Below are 24,191 nucleotides of genomic sequence, written 5' to 3'. Positions count from 1 at the left end.
GAGTGGCCGTTTGCAAGCAATGAGCTGCCACAAGCAAGACGGTACCAAAATGTACAAAACGTCTGTTTTATGCAAAGGCTGAGCGTCAAAGCGACCGCCAATTGGAGTGAAGGCAGCCAGACGGATGACAGTGGTTGCTCGAGTCAAATAAAATAATTCAAGATGGCGGAAAACACTTCAGGACATTGTATTTCTGTATATGTCTTATAATTTTACCGTCTTGGCATTTTATCTCATTTTTTTTTTACTATTATAGAAAAATAAATACTTTTAAATCCAAAAACATCGTTTTTGTGACTTGACAATACATATGAAATGACGGGCTTTGGGTAGAACCGGAGAATTTCTGTTTACTGTTGCCAAGCAACCAGGAGTAGTCTAGGCACGCACAAGATGAACCATCAAGTGAGTGTGTGTTGCTCTCTTTTGTAGCATGTTTGACTGTAAGGTTAGGCTTCACTGTAAATCCAAAATATATCTAGTCATATTTGGGCAATAATTATATATTTCCTACATGCTGTACATGACCTAATCTTTTTAAAGAAAGAGTTTAACATAATGGGATTTCATACCGAGAGTTAGATGTGATCAATACCACTGTCATGTTTGTACGCTAAAGAAGACCATTGGCTTAGCTCAGCATAGAGTCCAGAAGCCAGGGGCAACAGTTGTTTGTTTCTTGCAAACGGAAATATAAAAACAAGTTGTGGTGTTATCTAGCGTTATGCGCTGTAAGTATTTCTCGTCCGATTTCAGTGAGTTCCTTTTGCTGTTCAGCAAGAAAAAGTTATATCACGTAGCTTCTAATAAAACTGCTTACGTTTTTGTTTATGTATAGATAAACAAGATATGTGTTAATTAGCAAAAAAATGTCAACACAATTCACAATGACAATTCAATTCATAGTCAAGCTAGTCAAGTTTCTCCCTGCTCCCAGGCATTATGCTAAGGTAAGCTAATTGCCTTCTGGCGATGATGATATCTTCTCATCTGTCTCCTGTATAATAAAAATAAAACAATTATTAAAATATCCCAAAATGTTAAACTGTTCCTTGCTATCTATGCTTCTCCAGAAAAAAGATGAATAAACCAAAAGAATCCAAGGAACAAAAGTCTCCCCCTGCTCCAACTATCCCAGACCCCTACAACGAGGAATACTCAACAGTGAACAAGTGTGCCAGCATTTTGCCACGAGCCAGTTTGGACCAAAGTTTTCTAGTGAGCCCTGATGGTCAGGCTGTGGGACCAACTTCCTCTGGACCTAAAGATGGATCTCTAACTATGGTGGAGTGTGATATCTACTCGGAGCCTGCAGACGCTGTGGGGGATGGGACTAAAAATGCACTGCCTGATATTTCTCCATACGCATGTTTCTATGGAGCCCCCAAACACCAGGTGCTCAAAGTGGGTTGGCTGGACAAACTGTCGCCTCAAGGGTAGGTTACAGTTCTGGCAAAGATGATATTTGGGGTTAGAGACTCCGTTCAGATTATCAGATATTAGATATTCATTTTTAGTTGATGAAATAATACATGGAACTTCATAAAAATCCTCATGGAAGACAGTTTAACTGCAGGTCCACATTGTATAAGCAGTGTTATGCATACTTCTTTTCTATAAGTGCACGTTCACACTTCGTTTTACAAGCTTACAACCAAACAACCTGAAATGTGCCTCATGCTACTTCCCGTCAAGTGGCAAGGATAGTCGTCACCACAGTCAGTCAACTACTGCTTCCTGTTTTTTTTTTTGCAGCCCTTTTAAACTGCACTTTTTCTACTTCCCCCTGTGTCTTTTATCTTTGATAACCATTTAAAACTGATAAATTGTATTATATACAGAAGCCCGAAGCAGATACATCCATAATACATGGCACCATTGAAAGGAAGGGAAGATGGGATATGACCTTGTAGTATTGAGACAATATCTCTGCTTTGACTTGGCTTTTTGTGGCAGCACTAAGTCTCTTGGAGCCACATGCTTCACCATTGTTTAAAACCGGAGCTATCAATCATTTACTCTACTCTACTCTATATTCTCCTTCACCACCTGATTTGCATAGGTTTGGCAAACTGCCCTTGGGCTGCTGAATATTCAAATTGAAAGTGCCCATTTGTTTTGATTATGCTAACTGACAGATGTGGATAGAACTCTTGACATTAATGAATCAATGGCACTCTTGATGAAATATGAGTACCTGTTCAGAGCTGATTTAGTACTGGCTTACTGTCCTGACAGATTTAGATTTGTTTTGCTTATTTTACTCATAACTGGTTTAGTTAGGTTGAACAATGAATTGAATTTGCACCTCACCTTCTCTTTGCAGAAATTGTGTTTTTCAACGGAGGTGGGTGAGATTTGATGGCGAGAGTCTGGCGTACTACAACAATGACAAGGTAAGTGCGAGAAAAACACATGCATGTGTTCACACTTCCTTTTCCTCCTCCTGCTGACACACCCACATTCTCCACCTGCACACTACCAAAGTCATTCTCCCGTTACAGAAATCTATACCTTGAGCACCTGAGCCAAGATCTGAGTGTTCCCTTCCCTTCTCCTCCATCTCATTGTCATCATCATCATTATCATTAGCTTAGCAGGGTAAAGAATGGGGGCAAGGACAGAGGGACATTACGCAGTGCATGCCAGGCCAGCATTCTTTGTGCCCGCCCAGCCATACATTGATGTTGGCACTTGACCAGTTCCCCAAGAAAGAAGGAGAGGGAAAGTGGAGGGAGAAACTCTCCTTTCTTTTTGCCGCCCTCAGCATTTTTTTTTCTCCCTGTACATCTCTTCATTCTCCTTCTGCCTGACAGTTGAGTTTGAAATTACGCTTAGCATTGCCTGCCTCATCATCGGAGAGGGATGAAGGGAGAGAAAGGGTTCAGTAACTGAACCGGAGGCAGACTTAGACGCAGGCAAGATGGCAATATAACCTCTACATGTAGGTTTTGATAAATCTGTTGATTATGTTCTCAATTAAGTGATTAGTTTTTTGGTCAATAAAATGACAAAACATGGGGCAAAAACTGTTTCCCAAAAGCCCAAGATGACGTCCTCAAAAGTCCTGTTTTGTCCACAATTCAATGATATTCAGTTTACTGTCATAGAGGAGTGAAGAAACTACAACATATTCAAAATTAAGAAGTTTGCATCAGATAATTTGAGCTGGTTAATCAATTATTAAAATAGTTGGTAATTAATTTATTGTTGACAACTAATTGATCAACCATTGCAGCTCTATCAGCCTGTTTTGTCTGGAAATGCTTTTGTATAGCGCCAACATTTACAAACTGTACAATATCATTTTATGTGACCTTATGTGTCCCTTGGAATTGGGCTGGGCAATATATCAATGTTGTATCAATATTGCAACATGAGACTACATGTTGTCTTACATTTTTGATATATCGTAATATTCTAAGTGTTGTCTTTTCCTGGTTTTACAGGCTGCATTACAATAAAGTGATGTAATTTTCTGAACATACCCGACTGTTCTAACAGTTGTATTATTTACCTTTACCCACTAAGTCATTAAATCATTTCTGGTGAATATTTATCAAAAATCTCATTGTCTAAAATTGATTTTCACCAATAGTCAACCATACAGTTTCGTTGCCATATCGACATCGAGGTATTTGGTCAAGAATATTGTGATATTTGATTTTCTCTATGTCGCCCAGCCCTACTTGGAACTACCGTGCTGTTTTTTATTTTTTATTTTATTCTTTCTTTTGAATTTGTAATTTTACTTATTCCAATCCATTTGCTACAAACCACCACACTTCATTACATCACAGGTAACAATTTTTAACACTGTGTTAGAATGTTTTGTGTTCGTCTGTATCCTCCCTTACCTTTATTTATTAATTAATGTGATTTGTAATCCATTCCAGTACATATCAAGTTTGCATTCATGTTTTTAACCTTCTTTTCATGTAGCAAAATGTGCCAAACTGCCCAACTTAACTCGCATCAGTAGGGGTGGGAATCACCACAGGCGTCATTATACGATTTCATCACGATAATTATGTCCAGATACAAAATTATTGCAAATTTAGACAAAGATATTGTAATATTCTGCAGTATCTTTTGCAAGGTATTACCATTTTTCCAAATTCAAATTTTTCAAAAATTCAAATGAAGTCTCCCAAGGAAAATGTCAACATCTTTTTTTTTTCTAAAAACATACATCTCTTTGTTTGTTCATCTCGCTTCAATGTTATCGCTGCAAAATGGGATTGTCAAGCGGAAAAACTGACCAACACATATAATAAAATATTGATACTTGGCATCTGTGTATTAATACAGTATTGCCTAGGGACAAATCGCTAATGTCTATGCCAGGACACTCTTGTAAAAGAGATTTTTAATCTCAAGGAGTTTTTTATCCTGGTTCAATAAAGGTTTGAATGAATGAATGAATGAATGAATGTTTTCCCCCACCCGTAATTCATCGGTTTTAAACATAGAACTACATACATAAAATATAGTCTCAAATTAGAAAATGTTTATGATTTATATTATGAAATGTCTGATTAAACAGTAGGTTAACAAGAATCCGACCAAGCAGTCAATGCCAACTTTTGATACGTGACTCTATTTAATTCTTATTGCTACGGATGTATTTGAATCAGTATTCAAAACCTCATTTAGAGCTTCGATACCCAGCCCTAGCGGTAATGCAGTGCGGACTTTGCAAATCAATCTGCCCTTGCATTGTCACGTAACAATGATTTAACAACTGACAAACATAAATATTAGATAAGGTTGTACACTTGATGTTTAATATCAGCAATTACACAACTAAAGTACATTTTAGAACGCTGATTTTATACCAAACATAAACAATTAGTTTCCTTTGGCATCCTGGAAAGGAAGAGAAAATGCATTAAAAACTTTTAGTATACATTATTTATATTTGAGGATCACAACCTTCATAAACCCTGGTATTATTCTTCAAAAAAGGCTTTCAATGCATTAATTCTGTGTTCTCAAGTGGCCATAACCTTTCTGACATAATGTGCTTTACCTTCATGTTCTTGCTAATGACTGTTGGACGTATCTTGCACTAAGAACAAACACGTGTGTGTGTGTGTGTGTGTGTGTGTGTGTGTGTGTGTGTGTGTGTGTGTGTGTGTGTGTGTGTGTGTGTGTGTGTGACCTCGGCGCCCCTTCCCAGGACCAGCTCGCTTTTGCTGCAGCAGCATTGCACAACATCACAATCAATGATGTGGGACCTGTCTGATGCTTGCTCGTTAATCACTTACTAATTATAGCCCTCCATGCTCTCTCACTCCCTCTGTCTCTCTCTCTCCCCTTGTTTTCTCTTTCCATCGAATTTGTTGCTTTATTTATCAGGACATGCTCTGTCGCCGGCAGAGTGTGAATCGGCAGGGAGGCCAGCAAGTCAGCACTTTATACTCTTCATCACTGTCGGTGTAGGCACAACAGTTTTTTTGAAAAGATGAAAGTTTGCCTGTGTGTAAGAAGGAGAACAGAGATTGTTGTTTAGACTTTTTAAAGTCATCCTGCCAATGTGACTCACCCCTCTGAGAAAGCAGAGGGCTTCACCATGTTTCGGGTGAGCACAGAGGTCAAGTGCAATCTCTCTGTCATCCCTGCTTTTTGTGGCCAGCTGAAACTAAGTACCACCCTGTTTGCCACCCAGTGCCGCCTCCACAGAGTGAGTGCGGGGGTAGAAGAAGATTGCATGGACAGACAGAAATTGAAATATGAGTTGTTGGCTTTCTCTCCCTCACAGTGCAGATACATACATGTATATTTGTGTAGTCTCCAAGAAGCGCTGTACTGCTCAAATTACAAGTTATTTTGATCCCATATTGTTGTTATGGGGGCGGCTGTGGCTCAGTGGTAGAACGGTTGCCTGCCAATCGGGAGGTTGGTGGTTTGATCCCCGCCCCTGCAGTCATTGTCGAAGTGTCCTTGGGCAAGACACTGAACCCTGAGTTGCCCCCGGTGCTGCGCATCGGAGTGTGAATGTGTGTGAATGTTTATCTGATGAGCAGGTGGCACCTTGTACTGCAGCCCCGGCCACAGTGTATGAATGTGTGTGAATGGTGAATGTTTCCTGTAGATGTAAAAGCGCTTTGAGCAGTTGTTAAGACTGGAGAAGCGCTATATAAATACAGCACATTTACATTTATGTTCTGTGCAAAACCTATGCAATTGATCTCAGACCAGGTCTATTGGGAGTTTGAAATGTATTGGATACGATTTATCTTCTGTCTCTTAGGTGCTCCAACTTAAATCAGTTTTTACCAACTAATTTCAATGGAAGGCAGCCAAAGCCTGCACAGTTTGTAATCGTTGCTAAATAGTATCATGCTGGAATTAGCATAAGTATGATGTCATCACATATTGAATTAACATATTAAGAACAAATAAATTGAAATTAACTAGACTCTATAAAAAGACACAAGGCCTTTTGTTTCAAATCCTAACTGCAAGCAGTTATGACGGTGTCCAAGCCTCCCCGCGCCAGTTGGCCCCTGATGCGGGTCGCCCCTGACGCAATGGGCCCCAGACAACCCGGGAGGCATGCAAAAGCGGAACCCAAAGTATAACGGTGGGGAGGCAAACGTCAAGAAATATCAAAAGGTGTGAGCTGCAAGGTCTGTGGTATGTTGCCGTTTCAAATATCTCATTAACAGTGATTGAGTATAAGTGCTCAAAATGGTCTATGTTGACTATAGCACCACAAAATGGCCGATCTTTACCAAATTTGGTACAAATCGGTAAGCCGATCACGCCAGTTTTGTGTTGATAGCACTTACTGTGACGGAGTTAATGCAATTGCAAATTTCCCATTTAAATGCATTGAGTTATTGGCAAAAACAAATAACATTGATTATACTGCCCCCTAATGGCCTACCTTTGCCAAATTTGGTACAGAGCATCGTAGTGTGATGTTGAACAAGGATCTCACGTTCTTTGCTGATTCCCTTTAATCTAGCCGAGATATGATATGTGTGTCTTAGCTAGCTAGGAAAATTTAGTATTGCGCAAAATTGAGAAAAATCTTTTCAGCAGAAATGGGCTATGTCCTGAGATTCAGCCTAATTCAAGTAACATATTTGTGTCATCTAGTTGTCCACATGTGTAATCTTTGGTAGGTGATGTCCATGACCCAATGTTCATCTACCCTGTAAAATTAAAGTTGCTCACCTTAGTGTAAGTAATGAATCCCAATGTGGTCCTTAGGCAGGACTGCGTGCCTATGACACCCCTCCAAAAGGACCTCAGGCGCAACAATTGACCCACTTCCACCACTAGGTGGTGCTATAGTAAAAATATTTTTTTACTTTATAACTACCAAACCGTACATCGCACATTTAAAAACCCTATATCCTCCTGTTCGCTGCATCCAACTGAATTGCCTGATATAGGCCACGCCCATTTCCGCTTTGACTTTGATGCAAGAAAAATTGCAATTTATCAAAAACCTACTTTCTCCAGACCAACCTGACATTAGGTTATTAAAATAATTTCTATTGGATAAAAAATTCGCAAATTATGGACAAACTAATGTTGCTAATTATAAAAACATAAACTTTGCTATTTCTTGACCAAAAAAAATGCTATAAATGCAAAACTTTGAGTTGACATCAAGACTTATATTTGCATGGTTTTATCAATTTATTATCGTCCAATCTTTAATAACCGTACACAAAAATAAAAACGCCTCTACACTGAAAAATTCCCATGCTTGTTCTCTTTCTTAAAACTTTCAACACCCCAAAAACTCTCTTTTAGTTTAAAATCCTCTGGGATCTGTCAGCCCCAGACAGAACTAATCACACTTAATCACAGTCGCAGCTTAAAGGTCTCTGGCCGCGGTGATGTCATCATCGGGGTAGTGGAGGTGGCGTGGGAGAGTAGTGAGATCCTCAGTCTCACTTCTCCCTCTCTACATGGTTGTATCCAATCTGTCTCATCAATCACCCCTTTCGCCTGATTTCGTCAACACCGGGATTGACTTGGGAGAACGCTTTGGGTCTGAGATGTAGTCTTTGGGGACCCTATGTGGTGACGTGTGTGTGTGTGTGTGTGTGTGTGTGTGTGTGTGTGTGTGTGTGTGTGTGTGTGTGTGTGTGTGTGTGTGTGTGTGTGTGTGTGTGTGTGTGTGTGTGTGTGTGTGTGTGTGTGTGTTTGTGTGTTTGTGTGTTTGTGTTTGCAAAAACCGTCCAAAGCCTGGCTTCAGCCTGGTAGTGAGGAGAATGGCTTGAAGGGATGAGAGGATGGGGAGGGGGGTGGAGGCTGAATAGGAGGCCAAAGGGGAGATGAGGTTTTAGGATCGGGGATCAGTCTCGAGTGTATTAGTCTGCCTGATTGTCTGACACGGCAAAGCTCTCTCTTTCCAAGCCTGAAAGCTCCTCTGCTTGCTCTCTCCTGTGTTTTCCCAAGATGCCTTTGCTGCAGGTACTATATTTAGGGTTCAAACCGCAAAGCGGTAGACCCCTTCTATGTTTGTTTATTTTAGTTACTATTATTATTATTATTAGTATTATTATCATTTGTTGTCTGCCGCTCCGGCTCAAATTCCCATGAGCTGGAATGAGATAAAAACTTTTTGGATTATGCAGGATGAATGTCAGGTAAACACTAACATGACTTACTGTATGCGTATAAATAAACAACTGTTTGCTAACATGTTCACCATATCAATGTTGTTAGGCAATGTGTAAATGTTTTCATCTCTGCCCCCAAGTGGCCAAAAAAAGAAGGTAGTGCAGCTTTAAGCATAACCCAAAACTTGAATCCAAAATTCTCAGTTTTTGAACTCCAAAAAATTCTTGAACAGTAAAACATGAATTTGAAAGTACTAGGTTGGCCTTGCATGACACACACCCTCAATATTTAATTATTAGAAAGAAATTATTTTGGTGTCAGATAATGTCATGGAAAAAAAAACTGTTGACACACCTGTTGAAATGACAATGTTATGTCACATTTTAATTTTCACCCTTTAGAGACATGAAACTCTTGCTGACTACCTAAATTAAGAGTTGATTTGGACTTACTTGGACATAACGGCTGTGCCTGGATAATTCATCTTTAGAATCCTTAAGAAATCCCACTTGGTGAAACAGTAAGGATGCATTGTTAACCAAAGGCAATTTCTCAAAGGTGCAGTTTTTTGCTCCAACCAGTTGGTGTCCTCATGCCTCCATTGAATTGCACTGCTTTGCAGATGCCAGAATCTTAACTTCATACTGATAGAAAACTCTTACCACGCTCTTTACCCTCCTCCCTGCTTTCGCCACATGCTGCCACCGTTATTGTAGGCTTTAGTTCCATTGCTCTGCCTTAATTGTTTCCTGAAGTTTACCAGGTTGTTTTTGAAAAGAAAGTAGACATAGGTATCCACGCAGGATAGGCACTGCCACAAAAGAAAAAGAAGTCACACTGCCATGCAAAATGACATTGGTTGACAAGGGTAGTGATAGGAGAAGGGCCAGAATGAAAGCAAGTGGGAGTGAGGGAGTTGAAAGTGGGAGGGAGGTCAGAGTGAGGGGAAATCATTGTGGAGGAGATCTTTGGCAGAGAGAGGTGAGTCAGGTGTGTGTTATTGGAGAAAGAGAGATAGTTGGGGCTCATTGCTTCCTTGGCAGTCCATCCTCTTGAGATTAGTCTAAAAGTGTGTGTGTGTGCATGTGCCTGTGCGTGCAGGGCTGCAGTACATGGCGTTGTGTCTGAATCCAAGGTTTTAAAACGGACCGCTTCTTTTCATCGTCTCCCCGCAGAGTTGGCTGAGTATTTACAGAAGCACAACTCGCAATTAAACAACCCTCTCTCCTTCATGACCCCAAAAGTAGAATTAAAACAAGTAATTACTGTTAACCTACAGTATACTGTGGTATACTTATCAGTACACAGCCACCAAGCTTATCCCCACACACACGCGCACACACACACACACACACACACACACACACACACACACACACACACACACACACACACACACACACACACACACACACACACACACACACACACACTCTTACTTTCTCCTTTCCTCACCTTTATTTTAACTTCTGTCTAAATTTAGAGAGTGAAAGGGGGAGGGATATTTGTGTGAAACTCCCTGGGAGAGAAACGCACAAGGCTGGCTGTGGTTAATTAGGTTGAGCCACTTCTTGCCATTGTTAACATCCTGTTTTAATATGAGAAGGACCCCTCTCTGAGCATCTTAGGCATCTTCATTTCGACATGATGTTGCTCTTTGCTCTTTCTTCTCCTCCAGCTGCATCTCCTTCTCTCCCTGATTATGGAATTCCACTGTTCACTCTTCTTCCGTTATTATCCCTTCTGCATTGTATCTCTTATCGCTCTTTTTCATTTTCTTTCTTTCAGTCCTCTCCTTGGCCCTTCACACAAATGTAATTTCTCCTTTTTTTTCAAATTTCACGCTCCCTCCATCCATCCCTTCCTCCGCCCCGCTCTCCCTAACTGACTGTGCCGGCTGGTATATTTTTGGCTGTATGGTCTCTAGAAATAGGCTTTTGTGACTGGCAAGGTCACTGGCTTAATTAAGGATGGCGAGAGGGAGTCAGAAGTTCACTTCCCTTTCTTCCTCAATTCATCCTTCCTTCGCTTACCTCACACTGTGTCTTTGCTGGATATGATTGCGGCAGTACAGTAGCGCAAACTTACAGTATTGGGCATGGTAATCCCCACAAGCCGTTCCATTGTGCTCAGGACTACAGAGAATCCAAATTCAGGTCAAGCTGGTTGAAAAGCTACAGAGAAAAAAAAGGGATGTCAGTTTTTTTACATACTTTGCAATGATAATGACATTATCAACATGAATAATGCAATATCTGCAACAACCCTTTTCTTTTCCTTTTTATTACTCTGTGATTTTCAAACTGCTACAGAAGCGTAATGTACTATCCCTGGTTCACACTATTGCGAGCACATTACATTATCTGACATGTTCTTAGCTTTTTCCTACTACTTTAAGGGCATTTCTCTGTTACACTCGCCACATTATGATTTGAATACTGATTTGCTGGTGGTACCATTCTTTCCTTGTGATAATATTGACGTTTGATTTCTGTTTTTATGCCCCTTCTGTCACGTTTTCTTGTTGACAATGACCCAGTACTTTAATTGCCATTGTCAAGGGAGCATGTAAAAAGGGTCATGAAGCCTCCAGTGCAACATCTTCCTTATTTAGATACCTCTACTAGAGCTGCAGGGGAAAAACATTGGGGTAATGAAACAATACACACACAGCCTAATCCCACTTCACCCAACAAGCTCTTCCTGTGCTTTACCCAAATCCCCACCAAAGCGTGCCTGTCTCTTCTTAAACATTTGTGAAGTTTGTTTTCAGCTTGTAGATTTGTTTCATGATGTCTCCTAACACCCACGACTGTGTTATGCATTTGGGCTTCTTTAATGATATGTGATTCCCCTTTTTTGGAAGTTTTCTGCTCCTCAATTTCCAATCAACTATTTCAACTATAATTTCAGTTAATTGTGTTAATGACGACAACATCACTGCAAATCTGTCCTGGCTTGCCTAACTGTATGCAGCTCATATGAAAACATACTATGAGGCTCCTGTTTGTATTTTTGATTGAAATGCTTCTAGTCCAAGAGCTCTGTACCATTTAGCAACGTTATTTCAACAGGGAAGCTATTTCTGCAAATATAATTTGATTGATGGGTAATGGCTCTGGTCTGATGAGGATGTCTGTCAAATCCGTTTAATATTAAACACGATCCTATTGGACGGTAATACAACTCAGAATTACACATGTATTGATTGAAACAATGCTCTTGAATATGGTAATTGTAGGTTTACACATGGAAAAAAATAAGCAACAATTCAACAACATTATTAGTATGCATGAAGCTGTGTGTATCTGCTTGTGTTTATACACCTATTAAGTATGTGTTTTTTCATCATCTCCTATCCTTTTGTTTGTGTCTCTATCTTTAGGAGATGTACTCTAAAGGAATGATCCTGGCCAGTGCTATCAGAAAGGTGCGAGGGCTGGGTGACAACAAGTTTGAGGTCGTCACCTCCCTTCGAACCTTCATATTCCGGGCTGAAAGAGAAGGTACAACAAGTGCATCCTTTCTTCTGCATTTTGCAGCCATTTTGCTCTGATCATCTGATTTCCTGTCTAGCATTGTTTTTCCTCTGTCATTCTCTCTGTCCTTCCTTCTCCCCCCCATCCTTTTCTTTTTGTCTTATCTCTCATTCTTACCTCACTCTCTCTAAATGTGGTAATCATCTGCCTCACCCCTTTCCCCCTTTTTTGTCCCTCTCTCCTCATGCAGTTAATTCTGCCCTTTATCTCTCAAAGGACGTTTTTTCAGTGTGATTGACTGTTTTGCATCATTCAAAATCATTTCGCAAGCTACCCATATGTATAGAAAATAGTTCTAAATTTGCCTTTGTTCAAGGTGTGATATAAGAAGATTAATACCATGTCTGTGCCTTACAGTATGTATAGAGTTGGGGTGTTATCCTAGCTTAGCATAAACTTGCCTGATTTTGTCTGAATTAAAAAATACAGCTTCTAAAATCTCAAAAGATCACTAGTTAACATGTTGTATTTTAAAAGATTGGGGTATTACAGGGAGTTACATGCTGAAATATTAGTGACCGTGTGCCCAAGACTTTTAGTACCATTCTGCCTGGCCGGAAACCAAAACAAAATCTGTGCTCACTAGCCAGGTTTTCATCCAAATGCATTGCAAATTTAAAGAAATTCGACAAAAGTAAATGCGAATGATTGCTTGTTTCCACGCACTACTGTTATGTGTTTATTAGGAGTTAGTTCATGGAGGTAATCAAGAGGTGTTACCAATTCTCCAGTCGGAAAACCATTATACTACTGCAGAAGAAGAGGCCTCAAAAAGATGAACTACTTTCCTATAAGACATTTCTATTTCTTTCACTCTTTGTTTCTCTCTGTTTATCAGACCACAAATGAGATAAGAATTAGCTAGCTGGCTAACGCACTCAAAGGTTCATGTACTCATTTAGAAAAACCTTACACACTAGTAGGGCTTTTTAAATTTTTTTTATTTAGGTAGCGCAGACTAGTTGTTTCCCCCTGCTTCCAGTCTTTTTGCTAAGCTAGGCTAAAGAGGTCCTGCCTCCGCTGTCTTACTTAACACACATTTCATCTAATTTAATTTGACTCTTAGAAAAAAAAGCAAATAAGGATTTTCCTCAAAAGGTCAAACTATTTCTTTAAAGCATTTTTTAGAATACATAGTTTCTTGTAAATGCTCAATGAATATTATGCTTTGTAAATGGTGCAATGGTGCCGAGGGAGATCTTAGTGGCAGTAATGACTTCATGTCCCTGTCTGAATCAATGTTATTAAGTTAATCTAAAAAAAAAAAAGAACAAATTCTCTAATCTCCCAGGAACTGTCCTTTTAATAGTCTCGTTCCTCCTTCCTCTTCCTCTCTTCATCCCTCTGTCAGACAAAACGGAGTAAGAGTTGTATTGTCTTTCAGCCCGAAGCTTTCTCTGTGTCGGCCTTAATGAGAGGGGAAAGAGACACCTTCCGCTCGGTGGCAGTCTATTAGGCAGCTCGGGTCAAACTGAGAGTCCGTCTCTAGGGTCAGATGTTGGGCAGCAGCTATCGATTCTTTTAGTAATCGAGTATACCACCGTTTACTCCATCGATTAATGGAGTAATCGGATAATAAATACTTTTGCTTTATAGAAAACCACTAATATTGCTGTATACTAAAAAAATTATACATATACGGTAAATATACACAAAAGACATGTTTTATTTTTTAGAAAAAGCATCATTTTTTAATGCCCAATTCCAAGACCCTTAAAAAAAAAGTGACTGTTCAAAGCTTACAGGCGAACTATTCAACTATACTGTTCTGGGGGCCACATTTTCAGAAGCCTAATGCTGAGTGAGGACAAAGAATATAGATGGCAGACATCGCTGGCATGGTCCAATGATGTCACTCGCATGCATATTAATTAGCCATGCACGAGGGGGGAGGGGCGGGGTTGTCTCCGGCAGCAGCTACATTTTCAAAGATTATTAGCAAACTAATAAGAAGATTAAAAACCGGCATCTTTTGTTTTAAACTGTTTGTAAAATGTCGCTATTTGCAGAGTTGCATGCTGTAGCTGTGTAAAACAGCGTGGTGGACAGCAGGAGAGCAGCAGACGTTTGTTACCTTGTGTAATGGAGGAGTGCGCTGGATGTTTTCTACTGAGATGATGTAGCAGCATGTTTACAGCTTAAAATGATCCCAAACTTCCTCTTCTCTTAGACTCCTCACTAGTTTTGCTGTCATCGTTAATTTGTAATCTGCGCTGTCATTCTTGTGTCCACAGAAGCATCTGCCTGTTGTGCGCTAGTAATAATCCTACGTGCGTAAACACATTGAGCAGTACATTAGTTACATTAATCACACAAAGCTTTGAGGCAAATCATTTTGCATAGAGGATTTTTTTGTAATCAAATTATTCAAGTTATTCAAGGAATCGTTTCAGCCCTAGTCAGATGTTGGACGACCTGAGCTTTGCATGGTTAGGAACCTTTGACTCATTGTGTGGCATAATGTGAATATATGGTGGAACTGAAATATCTTTGAGATTATTGAGACCTAAATGCAAGTTTTTGACATCTGTTGAATGAGGAATAGGATTATCGATATTTGACATACAGTACTCATTGATATTGAGCATCTGCTTATTGCTCGTGATGAGTTCAACTAGTCACTTATTGTTTATTGCTCAGTTAGAAATTATTTTAATGCTCACTTGTTCAAGCCGGCACTGATGGATAGAGTGTTTCTGGACTGGAGGGGAAGAGGGCTGTGTTGTATATGGGATCTTTACACAGAGAATACATTTTGCTTTATTTCTAAAGCTCCAAACTAAGAATCGCCTTCCCCAACATTTTTATCCCTACCTTCAAGTCCGGCATTTTGTATGGGAGTGTATCCCAGAATTCACAACCAAACCAATGAGTCACACTTTTAATAGTTTACTCCTCTATCAGCTTGACTCGAAAGAATTTGATCTCCCGTTTTGTCATTGCTTTTACAACACCAGTAGAAGCGGGTCATCTCAAGGAGGCCTGGGAAGCAGAATTGGTGCTTTGGTGTCAGATGAACTGCGGGAGGAAGGTTTGTCCGCTATACAGAGCAGTTCCATTAGCTCTAGATACAGATCAGTTCAATTTAAAGTCTTACACAGACTGCATTATTCCAAAACCAAACTTAACAAGATTTTTGAATCAGTTTTCTTCCTGTGTGACAGATGTGTTATCTCAGAGGGATCACTGTCACACTTACTCTTGCACTGTCCAGTATTAAGTAATTTCTGGGGTGCCATATAACATTGTCTGATAAAATATCCAGCCGTATGGTAATCTGGCTATTTTTTATTAGATTGACAGTACAGAGGCCCTTCTTAACCCATCAGAAGCACATTATTAGAGCAGGCATGCTTGCACTAAACAAATAATATTTGGAAGTCTCAACTGTTCCCATATTTTAAGAGGTGACTTAATAAAATCTTTCCATGGCTAGGATGGAACAGATTCCTTTAGGCAGACGGTTGCAAAGGGTCACTAAGGGTCACTTCTTGAAGGTGTGGAAACCATTCTGGTGTTGCTTGATTGGACCTCAATGCCTTTTTTTTCATTTGTGTGTTTGCTGCTGTGCTAGGCCCTTGATCTGAGCAGATTTTAAGCTCTCCACCTGTGTTTTTCTATTCATTTCCTTTTTTCTGTCTGGTCTTTTTTGCTTTCTGTTTTGTCTGGTTGTTTGTCTGACTGTTGAAAAAAAGTATTTAAAACAATAAATGTAATGCTAAAGCTGTTTTAAGTAGATTTTAATGCATCGCTGAAAGAAAATGCCTCATCAGTCAGGTGATAAAATGTTCTTGACTCTAGTGTCTAAACTTCAGTACAGTTTTGAGGAAAACTTGAGCTGGTTAAACCCATAGCACTGTCTTAAACCGCCTTTTTTTTCATTGACCCAAGCTACCAAAAAATCAATCAATTACAGTTTTAAGATAATAATTTACTAGACAGCAGTGGATGTATTTGATACAAGCAACAAGCTACATCCTTGGACTCATTGACACATTGTACATCTGTATAAAATGCCCCTTGTGCTTGGTGGCATTAGTCCTTTATTATCAGCTAAAAACCATCTCCAATCTCCTTTTCCTACAATTTTGCATTACCTCTGGTTTATAAAAAATTCAAGGCACCAGCAAGACAAGGCAAGGAAAGAAGAACCAGCGGTTCCTCCTTCTCGCCCTGTCGACTCAGTGCATCACCATATTGATATCTGCCAGCCTTTTTTGTCCGTTTATGAGACGCGGGTCCTCAGCAGCCTCATTTATCACGCTGTCTTTTAGCCGATTGTCACACGTCACACCCAGCTGTCCTGACAAGCGCTGGGAGGGGAGAATGCTGTCTGATTTTGAGGTGGCCTCTGACTGCCTGGGATCAGTGGGGAGCTTCTCGCTGAGGTGGTTGCTGCCGTCAGAAGAAAGGGTTGGAAGGAAAGATGGAGAGGTAAAAACAGAAGGAGGAGAAAACTTTCCCTCATCATCTCATGCATCTTTAAACAGGCCCACTCGCCTTGTGGCGGAGAGTCATCAATCTTTGGGGAAACGCATGAGAAAGAGGGAGACATGAGGAGACAGAGGGAAAGAGGAGGAGTAGGTTAGTGAAGTGGAGGTATGGAGCTGCTGGGCTGACGCAGTAGGGGTGAAAATGGTAGAGTGATGGTCAGAGGAGTGTGCGAGAGTGTAAAGACACCCATGAGGGACATTAAAAGAAGGGGATAGGGGAAACAAGGTAATGAGGCGAATAATGAGGGAATAACAGGGATGGACAGAGCGAGAGAGGGAGACACGCAATCTCGGTGTGAACAAGCAACAGAGAGGTAAAGGCAGAGATGGCAGCAAGAGATGAAAAGGGCAGAGTGAAGATGGAGAGAGAAAAGGAGGAGGGAGAAGTGAGTGAATAATTGAAGGCCACCGGAGAGAGTGTGCACACAGCTGTCGGCTGATTCTCCACTTGGTCCGCAGGTGGCCTCTTCCCTCAGGTACTGTCAGCTAGAGAGAGAAGAGATGGAAGGAGGAAGGAAGGCAGGCAAGGGGAGAGAAAGAGAGCAAGAAAAGAGGTGGAGGGAGTGGTGTGGTGAGCAGTGGCAGCAATGGGTGAGAAGAAAGCGAGAGGAAAGGAGAGTTTGCCTGGAAGAGACAGGGCGGAGAGTGATGGAAAGTGGTCAGGACAAGAAAGGGAGTGTTAGAGGGAGGATGCAGACAAATGCGCTACAAGAGAGAAGATGGGATTTATGGTGTAAAGAAATGTTAATGATTTGTATTCTGATGCTTTGGCAATTGCCTTTCAACAAAGCCTGCTCCTAACACATGTTAGTTTAGTCTGAGATGACAGGAAAGAAGGTACCAGAGAGATGTAGCGATACAAACAAAAGGGTTGGGAACAGGCCAGAGAGAGACTGATGGTAGACATATAAACTCAGGAGGACATAGAGTGGGAGTAAAGTATTATCTATAGTAGATACTTCAACTTGTATCATTTCATATTTCACTACCCAGCAGCGGGTTTTAACATTTAACAAGTCAACAAACACATAACATAACGTAACATCAGCATAATTACCAAGCAGTGAGACAGTTGAGCCGAGGTCCACTTAGCCAAGATTGGAGCAAAGTTCTGACGTTATTGACATAAGCAGCACAAATACATTTGAATTAGATTGTAATATATCAAAATATGTAACATGCACATTTTTGATAAGGTGCCCAAAAATTTGATTATTAAAGAATTCTGAACTGTGTAATATGACAGTGAATTTGAATGACCTCAGATGTGCAGTGCTGTATCTTTGGGATATTGGGGCTTATACTGCAATTTCTTTCTACTTACTTTAAATATATCTGTGGTAAGACATTTGCTGATAATATTATCCATGTCGGTGTATTGGTCAGGATCAAGTAAGACTCATTCAGTTCTATATAAGGTAGTAATATATAGCAAACTTACTGCAGATCATACATCAAAGAGTAATGTAAACGTTTAATTCTGTGTTGTGCATGTATGTTGGGTGAGAGGACTGAAATGACGGATAACAAATCTTAATCCCTCTACAGAGGCTTTGTTTTTTATTCATCTTGATGGAGACTGTGTGGGAGGCTTCTAGGATCTCTGTTGAGCACTAAGTGGACCTGGCTCTCATCTCATCCACTTTCAATGGGGATGATCTGCCTCTCTCCTGGTCTCTCTCCATGTAAAGTGGTGGAATAGTCTTTCAAATACATAGTTTTACATATATATATCCCTTAACAAGAGATGAAGCTAGATGTGGCTGTTGGGCTGCCGTGCACTTGTTTTATGTGCATGCAGAGGTGAGGTCATGTTTGCACACTGAGTGAAAATCCTTTTTGGAAGCATGCTGGAGGTTCATGTATGAGACTGTGTGCACTGCACAAACAAACAACAACCTACACTCAATCATATGCAGGACGCATTTAGACGCACAAGTCAGATGCACACGTGCTAACACGCAATCGTGCAGGCATACCACGTCTCCCTGATTTCTCTCAAAACTCCCACCTCCTTCCTCGCTATAGCCTTCCTTTCTGCGCTCAGATTGACAGCTTTGGCGAAGACGAGAGCAGAGGGAGAGAGGAAGGACCTGAATAACTGAACAGGCAAATAAGTTAGCGCAGGACAAGTAATGGAACTCAGAAAGCAAGGGTGGAAACGGAACAGTAAAGTTCCGTTGTAAAGAGCATTCAATAATTAAGTAGGCCATTCATTTTTGATACCAGCTCTTTGTAAATTCATAAGAATCTGGGGGGTAGCAAGGCCAGAGCTGAGTTCGCTGTCTGTCTGTCTGTCTGTCTGTCTGTCTGGGTGGGGGGGTGGGGGGGTGGGGGTGGGAGTGGGAAACTCATACCGAGTCTGCTCTGATCCACTAAGGGAATTTCCTCCTTCAGGTGTTTCAACAAATATGATTGGGACTTTGCCAAACCCTGGATCTTGCTTACCTGGCCAAGTGGACCCATGAAGACCTAAAAAGGTCAGGGTTGCCATGAAGATCCATTACTGTCTCAAACAAACTTGCAGTTTCCCCCTTTCCCCAAACACATCATAAAGCCAAATTTGTGGCTCTAACCCTGCATTCATGCGCATCAGAAAAACATTTTTTCCAGTGAAAACGTCATCAATCACGTCACTTCATGTGGGAATCAGCGGGGGGTACCTGGGGCTAGATTTTGCTAACAGAGTTTCCCAGAGTGTGACACATTGTTGACCGCTGACGTTTAACATAGGCAACTTTTGGGGCACTGAAAATACTTCTATGACAATAAACTGTTTATTGTGGACAAACACCTCTGCCAAGAAACATAGACAGACATAACATGTTTCAATTTATTCGTAAGTAGGCCTATGTATAAAAAAATATTCTGTGTCCTTTCCCGTACATACATGTCAATGTGCTGTTTGTATGCTCGTATCAGAAAACCGCAGCAAATCTTTGTTATTGTGGCCTCCATGCAACACTCCTGATGCTCTAGGCTATGCCTAACAGTTTGTGGTATGCAACAAGTTGTTATGCTAAACGCCAATATAACAGAAGAAGAAGAACACGCATCCCGACCATGTGAAAGCTGACAGTCGGATAAACAACATGATCACTGGGGTGGATCCTAATATTTTTTCTATCATTTTTTTTTCCTTGATATATTTCAACGGTTCCTGGAGCTGCTTGTTGAATAAAATGGTAACCACCACCACAGGCATCTGCCGGTGATATTTTACGACTTAATTATACTCATAAACCAAACAAGTAATCATAGCAAATGTTTATACTTACCCTTTTGTCTAGGAATGAAGGCCATAACTGTGTTTCAGCCTTTAATTTTTCTGCATGTGCACAGTATTCTTTTCTTTTTTACGGATGTGAAGCTGACTTCCAACCTGGTTCATACACAATTTACTCAACCAGAAGCATGTTGTGATGGCGGCTATGATTGATGCTGACTTAAAAGGATACAAGGAATGGAGTATTGCTTGTAGCAGGGGAAGGATATCATATTTACTATATTAAACTATACTATACTATATATACTATTTAGGCAGTCCACGCCATACAACGGTGATCAGTTATCATTGCAAGTGTGAAAAAAATATCACTCATATTAACACGGAGTCCCTTATAGCTACAAGGCTTTTTGTTGTGGTGGTTGCTGTGGGACAAAAGGGAAAACCCAAATTTTTTCCAATGTGGAGATCAATAAAGTATCACAAAACAATTATTCTCTCTATTCTTATATTGACATGCCTCAAAAGTATAATTTGTTAATCTCATACAAACATTTCCCCATGCTTCCTTAGCCCACATAGCTGATAGTACAATTGATTGTGGTGACATGATTTGTGTGTCGGTGGGTTTTCCTAATTTGACAAAGAACTAGCCCTTAATAAGCATAGTAATGGATGATACAATGAAACAGAGAGGCAATTAAACCAAGTAAATGCTTCTTTTCTGTACCTTGAGCATTTTGATAAAATGCTAGAGAACCAAATACAGACATCAAGTCCTCTGTTTGGAGAACTATTGTGAGACCCTCCATCCTTTTGTTTACTCAAATTCATGGGTATCCAAAAATACATTTCCTGTGTGATGCCCCTGTGTGACCACACAAGTGCTCACTGTTATTCTGAGAGTACCAATTTGTCACTTTGTGTATTTTAGAAAGTAACATTAGAAAAACTACAACACCGCACCGGATTTACCTAGACCGGAAACAAAACAACACGCGGCACAGAAGTGTTTGAGCGGGCAACGCTGAAATGGATGCCAGTAAGATTCTAAATGGAAAGTTTACTTTTTTAAAATTGCCAAATGGTTCCCTTGACAAGACCAACGTGATATGTGTGTTTTGTTAGTTTGAACTGAGCTGCCATCGCAGCACGTCCAGTCTGAAATACACGTTGATGGCCAAGCACACAGCTGATGAAAATCTCCCCAACCCCCCTTTGTCTAAGTATTATTTTCACCCATTTCTTGATGGACACTGTTACATTGTGTGAGAGATTATTTGCTCCAAGTGAGAATGTTACGTGTGAAATTGAACACTACAGTAGGCTATATTATATATGCCAATGTTGTTTTCAATAAAAAAAACATTTGTACAAAGCAAGTTGATCCAGTTTTCCATGTTGATAAGAGCATTATAATGAGAAAAAGTAATGCGACAAAAAGAATCCAGGGAAATTTAGAATAGATAAAAATGTGATTAATTGCGAGTTAACTATGACAATGCGATTAATCACGATTCAATATTTTAATCGCTTGACAGCACAAATTTGTTTGTTATTATTTCTTTCTTATTTTTTGTATTTAACAGTTGTGTGTGTGTGTCTTCACAATCCTTTGGTTCTTTTTGTGTTTTCACTTTCCTGGCTTTGATAGCACAATGTCTTGGGCGGTAGGGGAATGGGCTTCATAGTGCTGGTTTTCATGTCTTCTTTTATGTCTGTTTGAAAAGTTGCAGAGGAAGATATCTGAGAGTCCCTTTGAGTCTACTTCATTTGAATGTAAATGCTGGATGGAACACGGTGCATTGTGCTAAACTAGTGCATATTTAGCTGTTAGCTAATCTAGGATGATTCACAATAAAATGAGATTTGGCATTGTGTTCAAGGACAAATAGTGTTTTGAAGACACTAAACATGTGAAGTGCCAGTCAGTCGAACCATACCCCAATCTGAGATTTTCCAATTTTATTTTAGCAACTTTAACTAGGCACAGCAGGCCTGTCAAGCGTTGTATTTCTGCCTATGCATGAGACTTTAGCTGCAATAATCTGTATATCTAAACCTGCGTTCATATCTGTTAGGATGGTGGTGTCTTTGTTGAGTTTTTCCAAAAACAACGGACAAATGTGTCAGAAATGGATGAAGCCGTTTAAATCTGCTCTGATGTAAGCTGCAAATATTCGCATGTCTGGCTAAATTGCTTGCCACCTACGATAGGAACCTAGCGTTACTTCCAAGGCCAAGAGTTAAAAAAATCATTAAACTATCCAAATTAGATTATGGTGTTATTTCACAGCTAGTCACATCTGTGGTAAAATTAGCATATCTGTCCCACACTTTATTGGGTTTGAGGTTTACGCTCGAGCAACTGCAGCCAGTTCATTAGCCTTGAAAATGTTACTTTTTCCCTGACACACTTAGTTTCCCTAAAAGCCTTTTCTCTTGTAAAGTTAAAAGTAAAAACATAGGGTTTGAAAATTAAGTTGTAGGCTAAGCGGCCAAACAGGGTTATCTGAGAACGAAATAAAAGGAAATTTGATATAATCAATCCTGCTGTGTACGTCTGAATTCTGAATACTGAATTCAAGGGTCTGTTGTTTAAAAAACTACAAATGATTTCCAGTGGTATATTTGCCGCTGTTATCATTGTAAACGGCACATGTGCTGTTTGACTTCGTTCCATTGTTTTCCAGGTTGAGACAAATGAGTGGATATACTGTGGCAGCGTCTCATGAGAAGCTACATCTTTTTGATTATATACTTTAATTTGGTGGTTTGTTTGACTCAAGTTACCCCGGCCACATCTTGCTTAAGGCTTGCAAATCTCAGAGTAGCAGCTATCAGTATCTCTAGTGCTAGACTTTGCACTTTTCAGCTTTGTAGGATATTCTTTTTCCAGGGGCTAAGTTCATTTTCACCAATTGTAGCTCATCCCGTCTTTCAATTACTTTTCTTATAGCCTTGGATTTTCTGTATCAGTATGCAATGGAGTTTTAGCAGCCAACAAGCCAGTGTACGTAACTCACTGAAGGGATGTAAGAATGATGAATTAACATTATAATTCAAAGGCTTCTAAGATGCCCTGATCTCTCATTGTCAAGTTCATTTTCCGGCCTTTCTTGATTTCTTTTTTTCTTGCTTCACTCCTTTTTTTTTCTTTTTTTTTATCACACTCACACTTGTATCTCTTATTCTCTGTTCCTGTCTCTCACTCACGCATGCGTCCACAGGGGAGCGCCAGGAGTGGATGGAAACTCTTCAGACGGCCACGCGCCCCCCCGCCTGCGGCTCCCAGAAGCGCTCCGACAGCCTCTCCCACCCCTCCTCCGCAAACAAGCGAGGCTTGCTGGAGCTCCGCGGTTACAAAGGCAGAGTGCTGGTGTCCCTGGCGGGGAGTAAAGTCAGGATCTGCAAAACAGAACAGGTACTTCCAACACCGCCGGGACTTCTCACAGGATGACAGCTTCCTTTGTGAACAAAGGAAGATAATAATCACAGCCTATTTGAAGCAGATGAGGCAGAGATGGAGTTGTTCATGAAAGATATGGAGATGTTCATGAATGTGTAATCCAAAAAAAGTAAATATATATATGTGTGAAAATGCTTTAGGGTTCAGGGTCCCGAGATATATTGTGCTCTATTTTTGGTGGGCACAAGCACATGCTAGCACATAGCAATGACTAGTTGTAGCCAACTTACTGTTGAACTTACGCAAGTACAACAATGACCATCAATCTTGAAAGACGTGGGGATGGAGTAATGTATAGTCTATATATATATATATAGTAAGTGGAAACCCAACTTTATTAGCAGATGGAATTTGGACTGTCTTCAGTAACAAACAATTTGGCTCCATTCCATAATCGGATTTGGACTTGGGAGGCAGTGGAAGAAAATTTGCTGTTTGACCCCACTGGCCACCTCAGACAAATTGATACGTGCATGTGTTGTAAATTCTGACTTAAGGTTTCTCTTTTAGACAAGGAATAATTTTGTACCTTTAGGCCCTTATCTTTCTTTGCTTTAGTGGTTGATATTCCCAATCAAATTTAGTAGTACAGTATTTTTACTGTGATCTGAAGAGACACTTTCAAGCATAGTAGTTGCCAAAATGTCACACAGTTGGAGTGTCTGGATAGCTCTCCTGGTAGAGCCTGCGCCCATGTGCTGAGGCTCTGTCTTTGACACGGTGGACGCCGGTTTGGTTCCCACCTACGGCCCTTTGCTGCATGTCGTTGTCCCTCTATCTTGCCTTTCATGCCTAAATCTGTCCAGTCGGAAATAAAGGCCTAAGAATGGCCCACAAATAGAAGAGTGTCCCATTTTAATTTTTTCCTAAGA

General features: G+C 40.3%; 1 protein-coding gene across 1 annotated transcript in view; it reads left to right on the top strand.

Annotated features, from left to right (window-relative positions):
• The window catches only part of zmp:0000000660 (arf-GAP with Rho-GAP domain, ANK repeat and PH domain-containing protein 2), a 113,075-nt gene that overhangs the window by 8,788 nt on the left and 80,096 nt on the right, over positions 1-24,191 (top strand). The window contains exons 6-9 of the mRNA XM_034856682.1: positions 1,074-1,436; positions 2,327-2,396; positions 11,978-12,098; positions 23,081-23,274. Coding sequence (XP_034712573.1) covers positions 1,074-1,436; positions 2,327-2,396; positions 11,978-12,098; positions 23,081-23,274 — 748 coding nt within the window. The remainder of the gene's footprint in view (positions 1-1,073; positions 1,437-2,326; positions 2,397-11,977; positions 12,099-23,080; positions 23,275-24,191) is intronic.

Source organism: Etheostoma cragini, chromosome 19 (assembly GCF_013103735.1).
Source record: "Etheostoma cragini isolate CJK2018 chromosome 19, CSU_Ecrag_1.0, whole genome shotgun sequence".
NCBI lineage: Eukaryota > Metazoa > Chordata > Actinopteri > Perciformes > Percidae > Etheostoma > Etheostoma cragini.
This window is presented reverse-complemented; position numbering and strand designations above follow the sequence as displayed.